Source organism: Onychomys torridus, chromosome 1 (assembly GCF_903995425.1).
Source record: "Onychomys torridus chromosome 1, mOncTor1.1, whole genome shotgun sequence".
In the NCBI taxonomy this organism is placed as follows: domain Eukaryota; kingdom Metazoa; phylum Chordata; class Mammalia; order Rodentia; family Cricetidae; genus Onychomys; species Onychomys torridus.
In genome coordinates, this window is record NC_050443.1 from 81,802,700 (window position 1) to 81,823,182 (window position 20,483).

The following is a 20,483-nucleotide window of genomic DNA, read 5'->3' on the forward strand; positions in this document are numbered from 1 at the left end:
GAAGGATCTTTTTGCTTTAGTGGACTGGGCTATGGGAATGTACCCAGAAAGGTCACAATGAATTGGGGAACATTTGTCAGATAATCGGTGTGCTACTATTCATGAGCAAGACCCGCTAGCCATGCGATTCCTTGTGAAAGCAGGGGTGACCAGTGGGGATGTGTTAATCAGGCAAATTACAGACATTTAGGAGACTGACAATTGCCCCAAGCTGGGACTGTTAGCTTGGTTGCAAAAAACCAGGGACATGGACTTATGTATCACTGTTCCTTGAACCCTCACAATGGGCAAGTCAGACAGGTATGAAAATAGTTACATAATGCTATTGAAAATCTTTGAGTGTGATTTGTATTTTCCTCTTTGTGAAGAGGAGGTGAGGTTTCTGGTTGACTGTTGCATGTATAACTACCTTAAACTACACTGTTGTAAGTCACACAGTCTTCAGCCTGCTGGGCATCCCTGGCCTAGAGGACAAGCACATGTGGATTTCCATCCCCTTCTTCATTTCCTATGTCACTGCCCTGCTGGGGAACAGCCTGCTCATCTTCATTATCCTCACAAGGCCTAGTCTCCATGGACCCATGTACCTCTTCCTCTGCATGCTGGCAGGAGCAGACATTGTCCTCTCGACATGCACAGTTCCCCAGGCCTTGGCTATCTTCTGGTTCCATGCTGGGGAGATCTCCCTGGATCACTGCATCACTCAGCTCTTCTTCATCCATTCTACCTATGTCTCTGAGTCAGGGTTCTTGCTGGTGATGGAGTTGGACTGCTACATTGCCATTTGCTACCCCTGAGGTACACTAACGTAGTTGGAACTTTGTTTGGGCCACAAACCAGCTCCCAAATAAAGACAGGGAGACTTATTATTAATCGTGAGTGCTTGGCCTTAGCTTAGGCTTGTCCCACCAGCTCTTAAAACTTATTTTAACCTGTTTCTATTCATCTGTTTTGCCTCAGGGTTTTTTACCTTTCTTTCATTCTGTAGGTCCTACTTTCTGACTTCCTCCATGTCTATCTGTCTGTCCCCTGCTGTTTCCCTGGCATCTCATTTCCTTTCTTCTTTGAGCCTAAATTTCTTCTCCTATGTTCCTGGAAGTTCCAACTACACCTCCTCCCTCACTATTGGCTGTTCAGCTTCTTATGAGACCAATCAGGTGCCTTAGGCAAGCAAGATAAAACAGCAACACATCTTTACATAATTAAACAAACACAACAAATCTTTACATAGTTAAACAAATATTCCACAACACACCACTAGTCTCACAAATTCCCTGATTGGGAGAGTGGTCATCTTTCTGAGAAGTTATGGTAAATTTTTCCCATAATATTTCTTTTGAAAAGATTGATTTTTCTGCAAAAATAACATACTCTGTAACACTGGTTGTAAGTACATTGTTGTCTGGGCTCATGTTTCCTGTGATGACATCTGCGTAAACATCTAGTGTGGCCTCTTTGTCCAAATGTTGACAGAGGTCTTCAATAATGTCCTTGTTTTCATTTTCTATGTGCTGGTCCTCTGCACCATCTTCCACATGCCTTCCTGAGAGGCTCTCAACACCTGTGGCTCCCATGTCTGTGTCATCATCCTTGTCTATGGTCCTTGGGTCTTTACTACACTTACTCAGAGGTTTGGACACCACATTGCACAGCATGTTCATGTCCTCCTGGGCAATGTCTGCATTATGGCTCCACTGATGCTGAATCCTGTCATTTATGGGGTCAAGACCAAACAGATCTGGGACCAGGTGGTTCATGTATTCTTTTCTTTCCTTTCCTTCCTTTCCTTTCCTTTCCTTTCCTTTTCTTTCTTTTCTTTTCTTTCTTTTCTTTTCTTTCTTTCTTTTAAAGATTTATTTATTTATTGTATATATAGTATTCTGCCTACATGTCAGAAGAGGACACAGATCAAATTATAGATGTTTGTGAGCCACAGTGCTTTGAAGTATTCTATGCTGGAGGCCTTGCTCCAGATGGGTTCCTAGACCTGGGATTGATGGGTGGAGTTGTTGCCAAGAAAGGACTATGATCACCTGTTGTTGTTCAAGCAATTTTTTGACAAGCTTTTACTTTCTAAGTTTCTAAAAATGGTCACAATAATTACCCATTTGTTCCTTGCCTCATTCCCCTTCCGTCTCCCAACTCTCCCACTGGTAGCCATTTTGGTCTGGATCTCCACCGTCAGAAGCATAAGCAGTTTTGCAGGTTACAAAGGAACTTTGCTAACCAGGCATACCTAAGGTAGAACAGTGTTCCCAGCAGGAAGCACAAGGTTACAGTGTCATGCAAAGCGCCACACAGTTTTGTCCCTGTAGTTACTATTTACGTTTGGGAGGGTCTACATTCACATGGTCAACTCACCAGCCCAAGCTGCGTCAATCCATTTTATGTTTTGTACTGCTCTATCTTCTCTGGGGATAGACCAGGTTTTCCCATTTATCTTATAGGCAACGTAACATGGGAACTTACTCTTAATAGTTGGTACTGCTTGTCCCTTGACCTTAGGTCTGTCTCCCTTAACTTCTTGGGGTATTGGCACAGTTGTTAGAAATGAGGGAACTGTAGGTTTCTATGATTCTGCTTCATTCCCTGTTCTTTGAATGCTCCTATTAACTCCTGATATCATCTATTTAATAAAATTCCTTTAAGACTCTTGGGGTTAAAATTATTCTTCCCAGAACAGTTATGCAAATATGTAATATTAAACTTCATGACCTATTGTGACTTATTAAGTCTAGCTGAAGGCTGTGCTGGAGAGGCACATCCTGTTCTTAAGAAGCCTGGGTTCACGGTCACACTTGAAACATCAAAGGCTTTAGGGGCTGAATCAGGTCCACTGTATGTACATCCCCCCTGGCTCACACAGAGGGGCGCTATGGGGGAAGTTTTCCCTCTGTAATAGTTATCTCACCCATGACTGACAAGTGCAACTAAAAGCTGCCAGTAATATGGCTTGCACAGCAAAAGCAATTGAGAGCACACAGGCCATACACTTTCGGGATTATGCCCAGGATTGTGCAGAACTGTCCACAGGTCCTTGCCAAATGGGTCATGGTCTTCAGGGACTGCCACAAGACTAGCCACCCGTGCCATTCTCAGACATTGCTCCTCAAAGAAGTCACATGCTCAAGCTACACCCATGAGACAGTTCACTACGTGTGGCCTTTGGATCAAGATGTAGAACTCTCAGCTCCTTCTCCACACCATGTCTGCTTGCATGCTGCCGTGTCCCTCCATGATGATAATGAACTAACTCTGAAACTGTAAGCCAATCCCATTAAGTGCTTTTACTCATAAGAGTTGCTGTGGTCATGGTGTCTCTTCACAGCAATAGAACCCTGACTGAGACAGCTGGTTTCAGGGTCATCTGTCTCCACTTGTCCCTTGTTCCTATGTCTGTCATAAGCTGTGGAAGTGGAGGATAAAAGCAGAGAAAGCTCTGCTTAGCTGTATCATCAGGTGAAGTGAAAATAAAACAAAGGAGACAGGCAATGGAAACAAATACGTCGGGGGCTGCAGAGGTGCTCAGTGGTTAATGGTGCTTGTTGCTCTCACAGAAGACCATGGTTCGATTCCCAGCACCCAAATGGCAGTTCTCAACCATTTGTTAACTCCAGTTCCAGGGGGTCCAATGCCCTCTCCTGGGTTTCACAGGCACCTGTGATGTATGACATACATGTAGGCAAAACACCCATACACATAAAATAAAAGTAAATAAAATAAAATATATGAAAAACAAAAGCAAATCCAGTTGTGTCTTAAACAATCACAGCTTGAGTGTCCTGTTAACAAACCCTTAGGCTGTGGAACTCTGCATTAGTATCCATTACTCTGAGGGTGAGTGTCCCCTCAACACAATCCTTGTCACGAAGGATACAACTTTGGGGGCTGCAGGGATAGCTCAGTGAGTCAGAGCACTTACTGTGCATGAGGACCGATATTTGGATCCCATCACCTGTGTAAAAAGCTGAGTGTAGCTGTGAGCACCTGTAATATTGGCACTGTCGAGAAAAGAGGCAGTAGAATCACCTAGGCTTGCTGGCTACCAGCTTAGCTCCAGGGTCAGCGAGAGACCCTGTGGGAACAAGCAGGACGTGATAGAGCAGGACACTTGACAGCCTCCTCTAGCCTCTGTTCACATATTAGCATGCAGACATGTGTGCATAACACACACACACACACACACACACACACACACACACACACACACAGAGAGAGAGAGAGAGAGAAAGAGAGAGAGAGAGAGAGAGAGAGGACCACTGATCATTGATAAATGTTATCAGCCTTTTATTTATGTGGAAAGTTGTGTTTAACTTTTTTTTTTTTAGAGACAGGGTTTCTCTGTGTAACCTTAGCTGTCCTGGAATGCACTCTGTAGACCAGGCTGGCTTTGAACTCAGAGATCTGCCTGCCTCTGCTTTCTGAGTGCTAGGGTTAGAGGTATGTGTCACCATGCCAGGCTAAACCTACAATGAGGGAAAGCTGGCAGCCTGACCAATGCATCTACCACCCAGGCCCAGAACCAGGACTATGGGGTGGCCCACCCCAACACTCACCTCATTTTGAATTGCTGGAGCATGTGAAGGGGATGAACTAACAAATCCAAAGCTACATGATCTCCATGACACAGGGAACAACAGGATATCCAAGAAGAGCCCAGTGGAGGCCCAGTATTGGGGGTGAAGCAGAAGCCAGAGGCCTTGAGCCAGACCAATGACTCATTACAATGAACACTTACAAGTAAAGATGTATGGGCTGAAGGGTAAACTGTGCCACACTACAGCTTCCATTCTGAGATTTATTTTATTTATTTATTTTGTTGGTTTTATTTTTTATTTTTAAATTTTGTTTTGTGGGAAGTTTGCAAGGGCAGAGGGTGGAAGTGAGGGGACAGGGAGATGAGTGTGATGGGATGCATGATGCAAAGTCCACAAGGAATCAATGAAAATTTAAAAACAGGCTGCTTCCTTCCTCGCTGTCTCTTTGCTGCCAGACTTCTGCCATAGTGAATCATGAGCACGATCCCGTGAAGGGCCTGTGCCAGTTGACACTGTCCTACATGGTAGAGTCCTTATGTGACTGGAGCTGACATCTGACACCTACATGAAGGAACAGATTTACAAACTGGCCAAGAAAGGCCTGACTCCCTCCCAAATAGGTGTGATCCTGAGGGATTCACATGGTGTGGTTCAGGTCTGCTTTGTGACTGGTAATAAAATCTTGAGAGTCCTTAAGTCCAAAGGCCTTCCCTCTGACCTCCCTGAAAATCTGCACCACATTAAGAAAGCGGTCACCGTCCAAAAGCATCTTGAGAGGAACAGAAAGCCTAAGGATGTTAAATTCCACCTAATTCTGATAGAAAGCAGAATTCACTGCTGGCTCGTTACTATAAGACTAAGCAGGTCCTCTCACCCAGTTGGAAACATGAGTCGTTTACAGCCTCTGCTCTAGTGGCTCTCTTGTGTCCACAGCAATAAAATCACTTTGAATAAATTTTTAAAAAGTTATAAACAAACAAACAAAACCAAAACTGTAGCTAGAGTTTTCCTGCTTGGCCCACAGTCAGGACAAATCTCTCTCACCTGCCAGTCCCACAGCTGTTCAGACCCAACCAAGTAAACATACAGAGACTTATATTGCTTACAAACTGTATGGCCATGGCAGGCTTCTTGTTATCTACTTCTTCTATCTTATATTAACCCATTTCTATTAATCTATATGTTGCCACGTGGCTCGTGGCTTACTGGTACCTTACATCTCCCTTGTCATGGTGGCAGCTGGCAGTGTCTCTCTGCCTCAGCCTTCCACTTCCCAGAATTCTCTTCTCTGTTTGTCCCACCTATACTTCCTGCCTGGCTACTGGCCAATCAGTGTTTTATTTTAACCAATCAGAGCAACACATTTGACATACAGAACATCACACAGCACAAAACAACAACAACAAAAACCAAAGCAAAAAAAAAAACAAAAACAACCCCCCCCAGTCCTTTAGAGGAGGCTTTTGGTACAGGAGTTTGAGATGGTCTAAATGTAGTTCTGACAAGACAGAGTGCTAGGTGAGTTCCATCTCCTGACTTTGTAGCTGGCTACAATCATAAGAAGAAAGTGTAGCTGACACTCATAAGAAGAAAGAGCATTGAATTGGAGGGCAGCCAGGCTGGGAACAGAAGCGCCCAAAGCTGGAGTGTCCTGAGCTCATGGGTCAGCATGGTGGAGTGAGATAATCATGGGGAAGCCTGGTCCTGCAACTCACTTGTGTGACTCTGGTAAGTGAAGGGATTTATTTGATCCTTAGTTGTGAAGTGGGAGTTATAATAATGGCTTTTCAGGACTGTGAAGTCTATAGAGACCAGGCTGGCCTCAAACTCATAGAGATCCACCTGCCTCAGCCTCCCAAGTGCTGGGATTAAAGGTATGCCCTCCTTGGCTTTTAAAATTTATTTAATTAATTAATTAATTAATTAATTTTTGAGACAAGGTTTTTCTATGTAACCCTGGCTGTTCTGGAACTCATTCTATAGACCAGGCTGGTACCAGCTCACAGAGATCCTCCTGCCTCTGCCTCCTGAGTGTTGGAACTAAAGATATTGGGCACCATGGCTTTGTGTTTAACATTTCTTTAATTGGCCAAGTTGTGGAGGTGGACAGAGAAGGCTTTTGCAGGACATCATCTTGAGAGAAGACAGAGAGGAGAATGGAGAGGTAGGGGGGCTGACTTTGGAGACTCAGTAATTTAGGAAGAAGACTAGTTGAGCAGTACATCTCAGTCCCAGGAGGGCATGTTGTAAGGCCTTCCCTCAAGGGTTCTCATGAAAGAGGATAAAAAGTGGATGCAGGATGAACTGAATCGGCCATAGCCCTCCTGTGTGTTCCTGACGTCTCCAAGTGTGACTTGGTGATTAGACAAATAACTGTGGGTGGCCTGGCTCTATAATTAAGGTAAGAATTAGGCTGCTGTTGGGTCACATGGGCAGAGGCAATGGGATATGTGTTAATACATTTAAACCTGAAAGCTATGGCATGGCTTCCTGATAGCAGGGGTAGGGGCAAGGTGATGGAGGGAGGCCGAGAGCACAGGGGCTAAAGGGAACATTTTGAAAGGTGAAGAGAAACACCTGGGAATATGGCACAGGTTCCAATAATGAGAACGGGCAGAGGAAATGGAAGATGTTCTGACACAGCCTGCAGACTTCTCCCTTTGCACGTGAAAAGACCTCTGAGGGGCCACAGGGTGTGGTCGCTTGTCCTGGGCTGGACATTGGCAGCCAGGGCGATTTGACAGGTGGAGAAGAAAAGTGGGAACTGGTTTTCCTCTAGAGAAGAAACCATGGGCTGACAAGCAGGAGCAGGAATGGAAAAATGATTTTAAAGAGCATAAGATACATAGCAGCTACAGAGCTATCCATGAAAAAATATCCTTAGTATCCTCAGACGCTCTGCTCAACTTCTTCATCTTTATGACTGTAGGATGAGTTCACCTTCTTCTTAGAGGTTCCCTCAGAGCCCAGCCAACCCAGAGCCTTCACAAAGGTTATTGGCTTGCCTGTCCGCCCTTCTCTCTAGCCACAAGCCTGTATCTGAATCTGCAGTGTGATGTTCCCCAAACAAAACAAAACAACTGGCCATTGCTGAAAACATGTTTGTTGAGGGATTAAGCTAATGAATAAAGAACAACGTTCAGGGCAATGATGAAATTACCTCTTAGTTTCCGAACAGCAAGAACTGTAGTCTATCCCATGCCCAAAGTGATTGTCTTTCTATTTTGGGTTGTTGGAGGCTTGGTTCCCTAGAACAAAGCACAGAGAAGGTTCAGGTCATTGTTTCTTATTAAAAGTAACTTGTCTACAAAAACTACAGGCACCTAAGAATGTAGAGAGTGGGAGAAACAGTCTTCCCCAGGGAAGAGCATGCCAAACGGCTGTCCAAAACCAAATGGGCAGTCCTGAAAACATACATACACATAACTTTATACAGACTGAGTAGGTTATATTTAGGAATATACATGTATGCAATAACAATTACTGAAAAAAGAGGCCATGAATTTGAAAGAGAGCAAGGAAGAGTATATGGGAGAGTCTGGAGGGAGGAAAAGGAAGGAAGAAATGCTGTAATTATATTACAATCTCAAAAATAAAATAAAGGAAAAATTCTAAAAAAAATTTCCTGTGTGTCTTCACATGTAAGCACAGTGAAGCCAGAGAGCTTCCAGATTTTGTTTGCATCAGTTGCCCGTTTGTGCTGCTTGGTGAGTGGTTCTCATGTTTGTGATGTTTGGTGACTGGTTCTCAGGAGACTTTCTTTAAGTACAAAGCAGAAGAACAACTTGGATGACACTCCCTGCCTGAAGAATACAGGAAGCATGCAGCCCGCTGTCAAGTGATACTTCATAAATGTGATTGACTCCCCTGGGCTGTGCCACACTCAGAACCATTGTATTCCTGGGACATTACTGGCCTTTTACAGTCCAGTGTTAAGAGTCTAGTAAATGTGTGTGTGTGTGTGTGTGTGTGTGTGTGTGTGTGTGTGTGTGTGTGTGTGTATGTGTGCGTGTGTGTGTGTGTGTGTGTGTGTGTGTGTGTGTGTTATCATCAATCATTTGATAATTGCTTTGAGATTTGTAAAGGTTAAGGATTGAGAGAGAAGGTGTGCTCAATACTCTTTACAGAATGGAGAAACATCTGCCATACAGCTGTCTCCTTGGCTTCCTCTTGGCCTCCCTCCACTCCAGCTCCTTTGGACTGAAAATATTTCAGAATCGTACTGTGCATGGCTGTGTGCTAACTAACGTACACTGTTTCTCTTCTCTTTTATTATTCATGTTATGATTCACTACTAACACTCAAGGTCAAGCACTCTGGGCAAAAACGTCTCATCCTGTGTGTGTTTGATTCTTTGTAACTGGGATTTATAGACTAATGTCTCTTATTTTTGATGAACTGGAGATAATTCTAGGTGGATGTCATGCTTTGGAGCATAGATTATCTTTCATCTTTGTGTGCTTCTTATTTGCATATTCAAAGAAGATGGAAGGTGTGGAACACAACAAAAGCTCCCAGTGATATCACACAAAATGAAAGGAAATACATATCTTCTTCTAGCTCTGTGAATTGGAGGTTTGGTATCTGCAGGGTTTTCTGGGTATGACTACCTTAAACCACACTGTTGTAAGCCACACAGTCTTCCACCTGCTGGGCATCCCTGGCCTAGAGGACCAGCACATGTGGATTTCCATCCCCTTCTTCATTTCCTATGTCACTGCCCTGCTTGGAAACAGCCTGCTCATCTTCATTATCCTCACAAGGCCTAGTCTCCATGGACCCATGTACCTCTTCCTCTGCATGCTGGCAGGAGCAGACATTGTCCTCTCGACATGCACAGTTCCCCAGGCCTTGGCTATCTTCTGGTTCCATGCTGGGAAGATTGCTCTGGATTGCTGCATCACTCAGCTCTTCTTCATCCATTCTACCTTCATCTCTGAGTCAGGGATCTTGCTGGTGATGGCATTTGACCGCTACATTGCCATTTGCTACCCTCTGAGGTACACCACTATTCTCACAAACTCTCTGATTGGGAAGATTGGAATGACCATCTTTCTGAGAAGTTATGGTACAATTTTCCCTATAATATTCCTTCTGAAAAGATTAACTTTCTGCAAAAATAATATTATTCCACACACCTATTGTGAACATATAGGCTTGGCAAAATATGCTTGTAACAATATCCGAGTAAACATTTGGTATGGGTTTTCTGTCCTCATGTCAACAGTGGTCTTAGATGTTGTGTTTATTTTTGTTTCCTATGTATTGATCCTCCATGCTATCTTCCGCATGCCCTCCCAGGATGCTCGCCACAAAGCTCTCAACACTTGTGGCTCCCATGTTTGCATCATTATCCTCTTCTATGGGCCTGGGATCTTCACAACTCTTACTCAGAGGTTTGGGCGCCACATCCCACCTCATATCCACATCCTGCTGGCTAATGTTTGCATTTTGGCTCCACCTATGTTGAACCCCATCATTTATGGAATCAAGACCAAGCAAATCCAGGAGCAGGTAGTTCATATCTTGTTTACAAAACATAAGTGAATTTGGGTCAAAAACTCAGAACTCAGATTTTGGAATCTGTTGAGTGGTGTATGGAACTGGGGGATGGGACAGGTCATCTGACACATGGCTCAGTGAGTTCTGCATCTGGAGAAACTTTACCAGGGAGGCTGTTTTATGAATAACCCGTGAGAACAGTGTCATGCTCTCACATATTGTATTGAGTAGAATCCTGTGAAGACCTGGGGTAGATAGGGCTGTTCCCAGACATCATGTCCCCGTGACACTAGCATGAATTTTGGAACTAGACAAAGTGACTGAAAACACTCTGTTGCCTTGGAATTTGCTTCATGGAGTTTCTCAAGCTCTGAGACATTTATGATATCCCTGGGCCACCACATAGAACATTTCATTCCTTCATGCTTTTCATTTTAGTTAAGTGACTTCTTGGGTCAGTAACTCTTGGGCTCTGCAGGTATTTCTTATTAAAATATACTTGGACTGTGTACATGCATGTAGCTGGGACTGTAAGGTATGTGGTTCACATTTTGCAGAACAACTTTGAGAAGCCTGAGTCTGTTGACTTATTTTGGGAGAAGGATGCTGTGGTTCCTGAAGGGGTAGTACCTGCTGGGAGAACAATAAGGTAGTCAGGCTGTGTACTTCAGTGATCTTTTAGGGGACATTAAAATTGTTCATGTACGCAATTTGGCTTTTCAGGGGGTACTGGGGACCTAAGCTCAGATATGTATCCTTTTTGTCACAAGCAAACTTTATATCCTGATCTCCCCAACCCCTATGTTTATTTGTTGACAAAAATAATAGCCATATTTGGTACTATGGAAGATTTAATTTCATATTTCTTTATGGCTACCAAAATCTTGAGAGGCCTGTCTCTTATAACAATGGTTTATCATTTACACATTCCCTGTTCATACTATCTCATGTATTTTAAATTGTTTCTGGATTGTTGATAACACTTAATACAATGTAAATGCTGTACAGTTTCTATACTGTATTGTTTAGGGAATAAATAATAAATAAATAATAATAATGACATGAACAATAGGTCTGCACATGTCTAGCATAAAAACATTTCCTTCCAAGCATTTCAGGGTCAGATAAAAACCTGAAATGGTGCAAGGAATCTCCCAGGAATCTACTAGGATGATCCCAGCTAAGACTCCTAACAATAGCAGATTTGCATAACCTAAACTGGCCATCTCCTGTGATCAGTTTGGTACCTAGCGCAATCATTATCACAGAGGTTTCATCCAGGAACTGATGGGAACGGATGTAGACCCACAGCCAAACTTTCTGTGGAGTTCAAGGAACACTATAGAAGAGGGGAGAAAGATTGTAAGAGCCAGAGAGGTCAAGGACACCACAAGAAAATTCACAGAATCAGCTAACCTGGTCTCACAGAGACTGAACCGACAAGCAGGGAGCCAGCATGGGACTGACCTAGACACTCTGCACATATGTTACAGTTGTGGAGCTTGGTCCTCTTGTGGAACTTCTAACAGTGGGAACAGGGGCTGTCTCTGACTCTTCTACTGGCTTTTGGGGACCCTACTCCCCATACTGGGTCACCTTGCCCAGCCTTAATACATGGGGAGGTGCTTAGTTTTACTATAACTTGATATGCCATGTGTTGTTGATACTCTTGGGAGACCTGTTCTTTTCTAAACAGAAATGGAGGAGGAGTGGATTGGGGGGTGGGGACAGAGGGGGGATGGGAGGAAGGGACTGGGAGGAGAGGAGGGCAGGGAAAGTGCTCCTGGGATGTAAAATAAATAAATAAAAAACCCTCCCCCCCAAATACTTTCTGTCATTGGTTGAATCCATTGACAGAGAATCTACAAATAAGGAGGGTTGACTGTGTACATAAATACATTCTAAAATAAATTTTTGTACATCGACTGTGTCTAACACATTTAAAATATGTAAACATTGTGGAATGGCTGCTATGCCCTCTTTTCTTCACAGAGAACATTTCATACTACATGTGCTTGGAAATAAGTTGTAATTGAAATGCCAATGGTTTTTGATGTTTTCCTCCTTTTATGACTGTTCACCACCAGTCATCAATCTCTGGAAAAGCCACAAAAGGGTTGTGTAGTCTGGGATGATGAAGTCTGAGAAGCTGAGGAAGGACTCTGTTTCAAAGTTCAGTGCACAGAGCAGTGCTGAGATGCTAACCCAGCAGAAGCAGACCCCATCCAACTAACTGAGCTGACTCAGGTTAGGAAGCTGGATGCCTGCTGATGATAGTTACAGCCCAGCTGGTCATCACAGAGGTGTTAGGAGCATCATATGGAGCAAACACCTTTTCACTTTCAAGCCCAAACTCTGTTTCTGGTCTTCAAACATACAAACGGACTTTATACCAACAGTGGACCTCAGAGGACCTGAGTTCAGTTCTCAGTATCCATTTCATACAGCTCACTGCTGCATGTAATTCTAGCTCCAAGGCATCTGTTACTGCTGTCCTCTACAGGCATCTGCACACATCTGCATAAAATGTGCCCTTATTTACACACAGGCATGCATATTATTTAAAAATTAATAAAAATGACTGTGATAGTCATTAACTTATAAAACATGACAGAAAGCTGAAGAAGTAGAAATCACAAGAGTAAAAAGAAAATAGATAGCATGGTAGTCAATGTAAACACAAGTAGAAATATATATATATATATATATATATATATATATATATATATATATATAATTTATACATATAATTATTTGTGAATACTCCAAAACAACATTTGAGACTTTGAGGTTAGCAGTCAACTAGCATTGTTTTATAAATCCTACCAATAGGAATAATGTCATAATCCCTGAGACAGAAAAATTAGCTGTAAAAAGATGAGAAAACCTATGGAAACACTAACCAATTGAAAGTCAATGTTGGCATATAGAAACACTAACCAATTGAAAGCCAATGTTGCTATATTAATAAAAATAACATTGGACTTTTATTATATAGTAATTTTTTATACATAAAAATTTTATATATATAAAACTTTTATTATATACTAATCCCTGAACTACATTTCGTCCTAAAGGGAGACTATAAGACTCAGGTGGTGGGGGCTGGAGAGATGGCTCAGAGGTTAAGAGCACTGGCTGTTCTTCCAGAGGTCCTTAGTTCAATTCCTAACAACCACATGGTGGCTCACAACCATCTACAGTGAGATCTGGTGCCCTCTTCTGGCCTGCAGGCCGAACACTCACTGTTTACATAATAAATAAATAAATCTTAAAACAAAAGAAAACAAAAAGACTCAGGGAGTGAACAAAATTTATAATCTCAGGAAAGTCACAAGTCTCAGGAAGTACTCAAAACTAACAACATTCACAAGGTCCCTACCAAGGTTATGTAAATGGTAACCACTACTAGGGAAGAGAGACTCTCCATTCTGTTAAGCTGCCTGCCAGTCAGTCAGGGAGCTCCAAGGATTCAGCTTTTGTGAGTCATAGCCCACACTGGGCTGGGTTTTTGAGTCCTCCATGCTCCTGGTGGTGACCCTACTTCCAACCTCATTAAACGTGTCCATTTGCCAAGTTGGACTTGAGTGGAGACTTGGGTGGAATCATGTCCGTGGTCTGTTGTCAGTGATCTAATTGTGGTGAGTAGATGTCTCTTCTCATCTTCCCAGGAGAAGTCACAGAGCAACTTCAGAAGAAAGACCATGACTAGATTCATAATAATTATGGTCTGTATTCTCCAGAGAAACATCAGTACTTGACAATCTTTTTACTAAATAGCACAGTCTTAAAATCCCTTACTATTGACAGTCCTGCTAGGGAGAGTAATCAAACCCAAAGTCATGCTGAAAACTTTCATATATCACCTAATGAAGATCAATGGTACAATCTACTTCCTTTAAAATTTCATTTCCTTACAGAGGAGTAAAATTCCATTGTATACCCATGCTACATTTTCATGTTTGTTGATGAACATCTAGGGTAGCTCCACTTCCTTGGTATTATGAATAATACAGCAACAAGAAATATTAAAGGAGATGGATGGATCTGGAAAGTATTAAATGTGATGGCCCAGTCTCAGAAAAATAAAATCCTCAGATTCTATACTTCTGCAGATCCTAATTTTTAATGTTGGTACATGTATAAACAAGAGGGTGTGAGTGGGTGTAGGCTATGAAACTCAATATGGGACCATGGGAGGGTGTTGAGGGAAGAGCAGGACAAAAGGTCACATGTGACATGAAAGTGGAGTGGATGGTACAGGGGGTGGGAAGAAAGGGAAAAGCATAAACAAATTTTGTTTAAAAAATGCCAAAGCTTCCGATCTATCTATCTATCTATCTATCTATCTATCTATCTATCTATCTATTGGTCTATCTATCTATCTATCTATTGGTCTATCTATCTATCTATCTATCTATCTATCTATCTATCTATCTATCTATCTATCTATCTGCCTATCTATCTATCTGCCTATCTATCTATCTATCTATCTATCTGCCTATCTGTCTATCTGCCTATCTATCTGTCTGTCTGTCTGTCTGTCTGTCTGTCTATCGATCTATCTAATGGGTTTTCTGAGTGTGTAAACAAGTGAGTCTATGCATCTCTACCTTTTTTTTTTTTTTTAACTTTTCTTGGGCTCTTTCCCTTCTGTTTGTTTTGTCCTATTATGACGTGTTATTTTTTTATTTCATCTTATTTTATTTTATTATTGTTCCTTAGAGTCCTGTTTGTGTTCTGAGGAGAGACAGAAAAGTGGTGGATCTGGATAGGAGGGAATGTGGGGAGAAACTGAGACAAGCAGAGGGAGAGGAAACCATAATTACGATATATTATGTAAGAAAAATCTATTTTCAATAAAAAGGAAAAATAAATGAGAAAAATGCCATAATGAAATCTAGTACTTTGTATGCCAATAAAATAAATAAAAAGTCTACAACTCAACCCCTGAAAACAACAAGAAAACCAAGGCTATAGGCCAGACGGTCATCAACAGAAAATGGAAATGTGGTGGGTATATATGACAGACTTTTACTCACTTGTAAAGAAACATGAAATTTGAAGAAAAAGTGAATGTATATCTCATTTTCATTACAGGATATAGCAAAGTCTTTGACTTGTTTTGTAGTTAGACAGACATTACCAGCCTTGGAGGTCATTAATGACGGACCCTCTTCATAACCGACTTTGGACACCATCTCCCATTTCTTTGGTGACACCAAAAAGAAAAGCATTGTAATTGCATTTCCTTAAGACTTTAAAATGCTGTATGAAAAGTGGAGGTTTCAGGGCTTTGCTGAGGCCCATTTAAGGGAGTGGCACTTCCTCCTACTCAAAGGAGTTTCCACTCAGGGATCTATCTACTCCTAGCCCTGGGTAGAGACATAGATGGCTGAAAGATTAGAACATTACATACCGTTGTCCCATCCCTTAAGAATTAATCCAACTCCTCAGAAAGTCTGATTCACCTAAAGACATGCTAAAGAGATCTTTAATGAAATAATGTGCTTATACTTCCCAGAAGCCTCTGTCTTGACTCAGTTGCTTTCATATCTCCACTTGTCTACTTTTTGGAGTTCTAACTCAGAAAGATTAGCTTTCCTCTCTCTCTCTCTCTCTCTCTCTCTCTCTCTCTCTCTCTCTCTCTCTCTGATACTGGTGGGCCTTCTCATTGTTTCTTTGAAGTCTCCCACCTGTCATACAGCTGCCTTTATCTGCTGTTGAGCTTCAGTGCTGAACCTGCCTGGCTTCTTGAAACCTGACACAAAAGGCAAGGCTGTCTTTCCTCTCATCCATCATCTTCTTCCTTCCAGAAGCTGCTATGATCACAGCTTACCAAACTTGTTGATTTACTCTCAATTTCTCATAGGCTCCCAGCCTTCTTTTGGACTTCATTTAAACATCCTTTGGAGACATCCATTGAAATGTTTATTTGTTAGAGAGAACACATGTCTACCTCTTCTCCAGAGATGGAGGAGAAGGTGGTGGTGTGGGCAGGTCTGAAATGCTGTAATCATGAGACTCTGAATACAATGGAAGGATTTTGGAAACACAGGTCTAAATTTGATCTCCCTGGTGTGGAAGCTTCCCTTGGGGTCTTCAGGTAAATGCACACAAAAAAACCCCCTCTGCTCCCTCTAACATTGAGTCTTATGTGAATTTATATCATTCTGTGCTGTAGGAATTGCAGTGGAGGCAGGTGAGTTACTTACTGGTGTGGGGTGAGTTTCTTGGTGAAACAGACATCCATTCCAACAAGACTAGAGGGTGCTGGACCCAAGGCAAGCATCTGAGATATGAGACTGTGTGTCTGGAATTCAATAGGCAGGGACAAGTGTAAAATTGTAATTGTAAGTGGCTCTAGTATGAGGGCAAAGAGTGACTACTGGGAGAGGAGAAGGAAGGGCTGATGCAGTACGTCTGGATCTTATGTACCCAGGGTCACTGAGTCCTTCTTAAGCTCTGCTTAAGGTCTATTGCCCAACAACTGGAAATATTCTGCCTCTTGTTTTCTCTCACTGAGTATGTTTTACATGCTAGATTCTGGAAGTGCACGAAGAGAAACGAAGTTAAAAGATCAACTAAGGTCAAAGTAAGCAATTAAAATAAGACTCGCTGTTTTGCTGTCCAAAAGCACTGGGCACCCCTTGACTCCTGGAAGCCTCCCTAGCACCTCTTCCTGCTTACATATGATTATTGGCTTTATCTGCAACCCCTCCTCCTGCTGTTTCTGTTCGGGAGGGTGATGAACAGAGCTGCATTTGGACCCCCTAAGGGTGCATACACTTTTACTCTTAGTGTGTTGTTGATTGACTTGTGGTAGCTGATGTCCACAGTAGGACTTGGGCTAAATCAGGTCCTTCAGTTCAGCAGACCAAATTACTTTCTTCCTTGTGGTCCCATGAATTTCTTATTCTACACTAATACGTTCAGTTAGCATATTATTATAATTAGCTGTGTAAAACTATCTGGCTGTAATGGTTCTGTCTCTTCAAAGATGCAGATCATATTCTTATTCAACTGTTCATCTGATGTAGTTCCAGGCACACTCACAGTGAAGAACAATAAGGAAGTACTGTAAGACTCTGATATCATAAAAAATACCTTTGAACACAGTATGAGATTTCAGTTCTCTGGGAAAGGTCATCTGCATCAATATGGATATTGTAAACCACACTGGTCTTAGTTACACAGTCTTCCATTTGCTTGGCATCCCTGGCCTAGAGGACCAGCACATGTGGATTTCCATCCCCTTCTTCATTTCCTATGTCACTGCCCTGCTGGGGAACAGCCTGCTCATCTTCATTATCCTCACAAGGCCTAGTCTCCATGGACCTATGTACCTCTTCCTCTGCATGCTGGCAGGAGCAGACATTGTCCTCTCGACATGCACAGTTCCCCAGGCCTTGGCTATCTTCTGGTTCCATGCTGGGGAGATCTCCCTGGATCGCTGCATCACTCAGCTCTTCTTCATCCATTCTACCTTCATCTCTGAGTCAGGGATCTTGCTGGTGATGGCATTTGACCGCTACATTGCCATTTGCTACCCTCTGAGGTACACCACTATTCTCACAAACTCTCTGATTAGGAAGATTGGAGTGACCATCTTTCTGAGAAGTTATGGTACAATTTTCCCTATGATATTCCTTCTGAAAAGACTAACATTTTGCAGAACCAATATTCTTCCACATACAGCTTGTGAGCACACTGGCTTGTCCAAGTATGCTTGTAATGGTGTTCAAGTAAATATCTGGTATGGATTTTTTGTTCTAATGTCAACAGTCACTTTAGATGTTGTGCTAATATTTATTTCTTATATGCTAATTTTCCATGCTATCTTCCGCCTCCCTTCCCAAGGTGCTCGCCACAAAGCTCTGAATACTTGTGGGTGCCATGTCTGTGTCATCATGCTCTTTTACGGGCCTGGGATCTTCTCAACCCTCACCCATCAGTTTGGACACCAGATTTCAGCAGATATCCATGTCCTACTTGCCAATGTTTGCATTCTGGCTCCACCAATGTTGAATCCCATCATCTATGGGGTCAAGACCAAACAAATCCGAGACCAAGTGACTCATGTCTTATTTCTGAAAGTAATATGACTTTCAGGAGAGAAACCAAACTTCTGTATTCTCAACATTCTAGTCACATATGAAGTGATCTCTAACAGCCCTGGTAGTTGAGGGGTGTTGAGCCCAAACTATTTATCTCAAGGACTCTCTTTGTGGATAAACTCTATTAGGGGGAATTTTGATATGCTTTTCAAGGTCTCAGATCAGTAATGAGGTCGGAATACTTGGAGTTTAAGATGTACAGAGTTGCTACTATATATTCAGTGCACATAGTGATGGGTTCTAAAGACACTTTCGTTAAAGTATTCATATACTTTCTCTGTACTCACCCCATTCCCCCATCCCCCCTTTGTTGTCCTTCCCCTAGTCCCACACGCACCTATCCTTCCTTCAACTTTCAGATCACATACAATGCAGTTACATATGTCACATGCATGTGATTTCCTGCACCTAAAATCTAGGGCTCACAAATGAGAGTAAAGGAGATGTTTGTCTTTCTGAACATAACTTATTTTGCCTAATTTGATGATCTCCAGTTGTATCCAATTCTCTGCAAATGATATGACTTCATCTTTTTTATGGCCGAATGAAACAGTGTGTGTATATGTATTTGTATTTTTAAATTGATTATTTGTGAACTTCACATCATGAACCCTGTTTTCACCCCCCAGTCTTCTCATGTCCACTCTTCCTCCCCTGTGACCCCCCCCCCACCCCAAATGGACAAAAGAGTCCATTTTGTGTTGTTCATGCATTCTCTGGAGCATGGTCAGATTCCTAGTGGCCAGCCCCCAAAAGAAGGATGAGTCTTTTTCTGCCTGTATCCATGCTAGAAGTCATCAACTGAGGAGAGCCGTGTGGTGGCCAGAGCCAGCTCTCCTGTGTCCATGTCACTGCCTGCAACTGTCACTGTTCTGTGGGCTGATGAGGTGAGGAGCCAGTTTTCCTGTGTACATGGCTTCAGGCAGCAGCCCAGACCACGGGCATCTATGGACTTCCATGGCGACATCGGCAGTAGACATCATCATGGCCTTTGACAGTATCAGGACCACTGACCCACTCTTGGCTCTCAGCAGCTGCGTGAGTTATGAGCTTCCTTGGCATGGCCTCAGGTGGTTGTACATGTCAGTCACATCAGCATGGTGCCTGAGAACATCACTAAGGCATCAGGGAACAGCACAGACTGCTTATGTCTACATGGGTCTCAGGCCTGGTGCAGCAGCATGGGTCACTGATACTAACTTGGTCTCTGGTGGCATCGAGGGCCATGGTAGTCCTTCGAGGAGGTCCAATGCAGAAAGTGAACCTTTCCCCATCTCGGGGTCTCTGTTGTTGTCTAGGGCCAGTAGCCAGGCAGTACATTTGGGGGCTGAGTCTGAGTCTGCTTAAGCTCCAGGCTGTCGTACACCATCTGGCCGACCCCACTGGGTAAGGACAGCAAGTAGATTTCAGCCCTCTCTCACCTGTCACTTCTACCAGGTCTCCAGTTCTGCCTCTCTCCATAGCGCACGTCGCTCTGTTTTTTTCTCTTTCCCACCTCTCCATCACATAGTTGTTCTTTGTAGTGGTGCCTATCACCCCTGCTGTTGCCTAGGGCCATGACACCGTATTTTCTTTATCCATCATCAGTTGATGGGCTTCTGGGCTGATTCCATTAACTTGGCTGTTTTTTTAGAACTCTGTCTTCTGACCCTGACCTCCAATATTCTTAACCTCTCTTTATTATTTTTGTGTTTCTTTGAAGCACATTTGGGCTACATTTTCCTAACCTGTGTTCACTTTTTGCTAGTGATCTTCACCTCTGTCTAATACACTGGTCAACCAAAACATTGAGTCTTATTTTTTGTTTAATGATTGAATTTAAAAACTGATAAAATTTATCTTTACAGAAAAAAATGTGTCGAAAGTAGGAAATTTGCATGGACTTCTCTTTTCCCTCCCTTCAGTTTTTCCTGTTACTAACATCTTGCATTGATGTCATACATTTATTAGGATTGATAATGAATACTGGTACATTATTGCTAATAAAATTCATAGTTCCCATTGTCAGGCTTTGTTGATAGCCTAGATTGACAGTAATTTTATTTATATCATTCTGATCTCTATGAATTTGGTGCTTAACTGGGTTCATATTAATGTGAGATTAGTCAGATATCAAAAGAAAAGACTTTAGTGGATTTGATCATGGTTAAAAGAAAATTGTAATGATGAATATCTTCTGAGTCTAAATTGAAGAACATAAATGACATTATACTGGTGAACTCACAGTAGCTGCAGTTACCTACATGAATCCTATATAAGATCAAATCAGTCAACACTCCAGCATGGATGGGGAGGCTCCCTTGAGGATCCTCCTCTAGCTCAGGAG

The 20,483-nt window shown here is 42.5% G+C and overlaps 2 protein-coding genes and 1 pseudogene across 2 annotated transcripts; all 3 read left to right on the top strand.

Moving 5' to 3' along the window:
- Nucleotides 1–283: 283 nt before the first annotated feature.
- Nucleotides 284–1,763, top strand: LOC118575527 (annotated as a pseudogene).
- A 7,377-nt stretch (nt 1,764–9,140) lies between these two features.
- On the top strand, nt 9,141–10,085 carry LOC118576729 (olfactory receptor 52B4). Its single transcript, XM_036176939.1, has one exon. The coding sequence runs from the start codon at nt 9,141–9,143 to the stop codon at nt 10,083–10,085; it is 945 nt and encodes a 314-aa protein (XP_036032832.1).
- Nucleotides 10,086–17,200: 7,115 nt separating this feature from the next.
- On the top strand, nt 17,201–18,145 carry LOC118575633 (olfactory receptor 52B4-like). The gene has a single exon (XM_036176116.1). The coding sequence runs from the start codon at nt 17,201–17,203 to the stop codon at nt 18,143–18,145; it is 945 nt and encodes a 314-aa protein (XP_036032009.1).
- The last annotated feature ends 2,338 nt before the right edge of the window (nt 18,146–20,483 follow it).

Coding starts and splice junctions, on each gene's coding strand:
- LOC118576729 (XM_036176939.1), top strand. CDS start 9,141: ATGACTACCTTAAACCACACTGTTGTAAGCCACACAGTCTTCCACCTG.
- LOC118575633 (XM_036176116.1), top strand. CDS start 17,201: ATGGATATTGTAAACCACACTGGTCTTAGTTACACAGTCTTCCATTTG.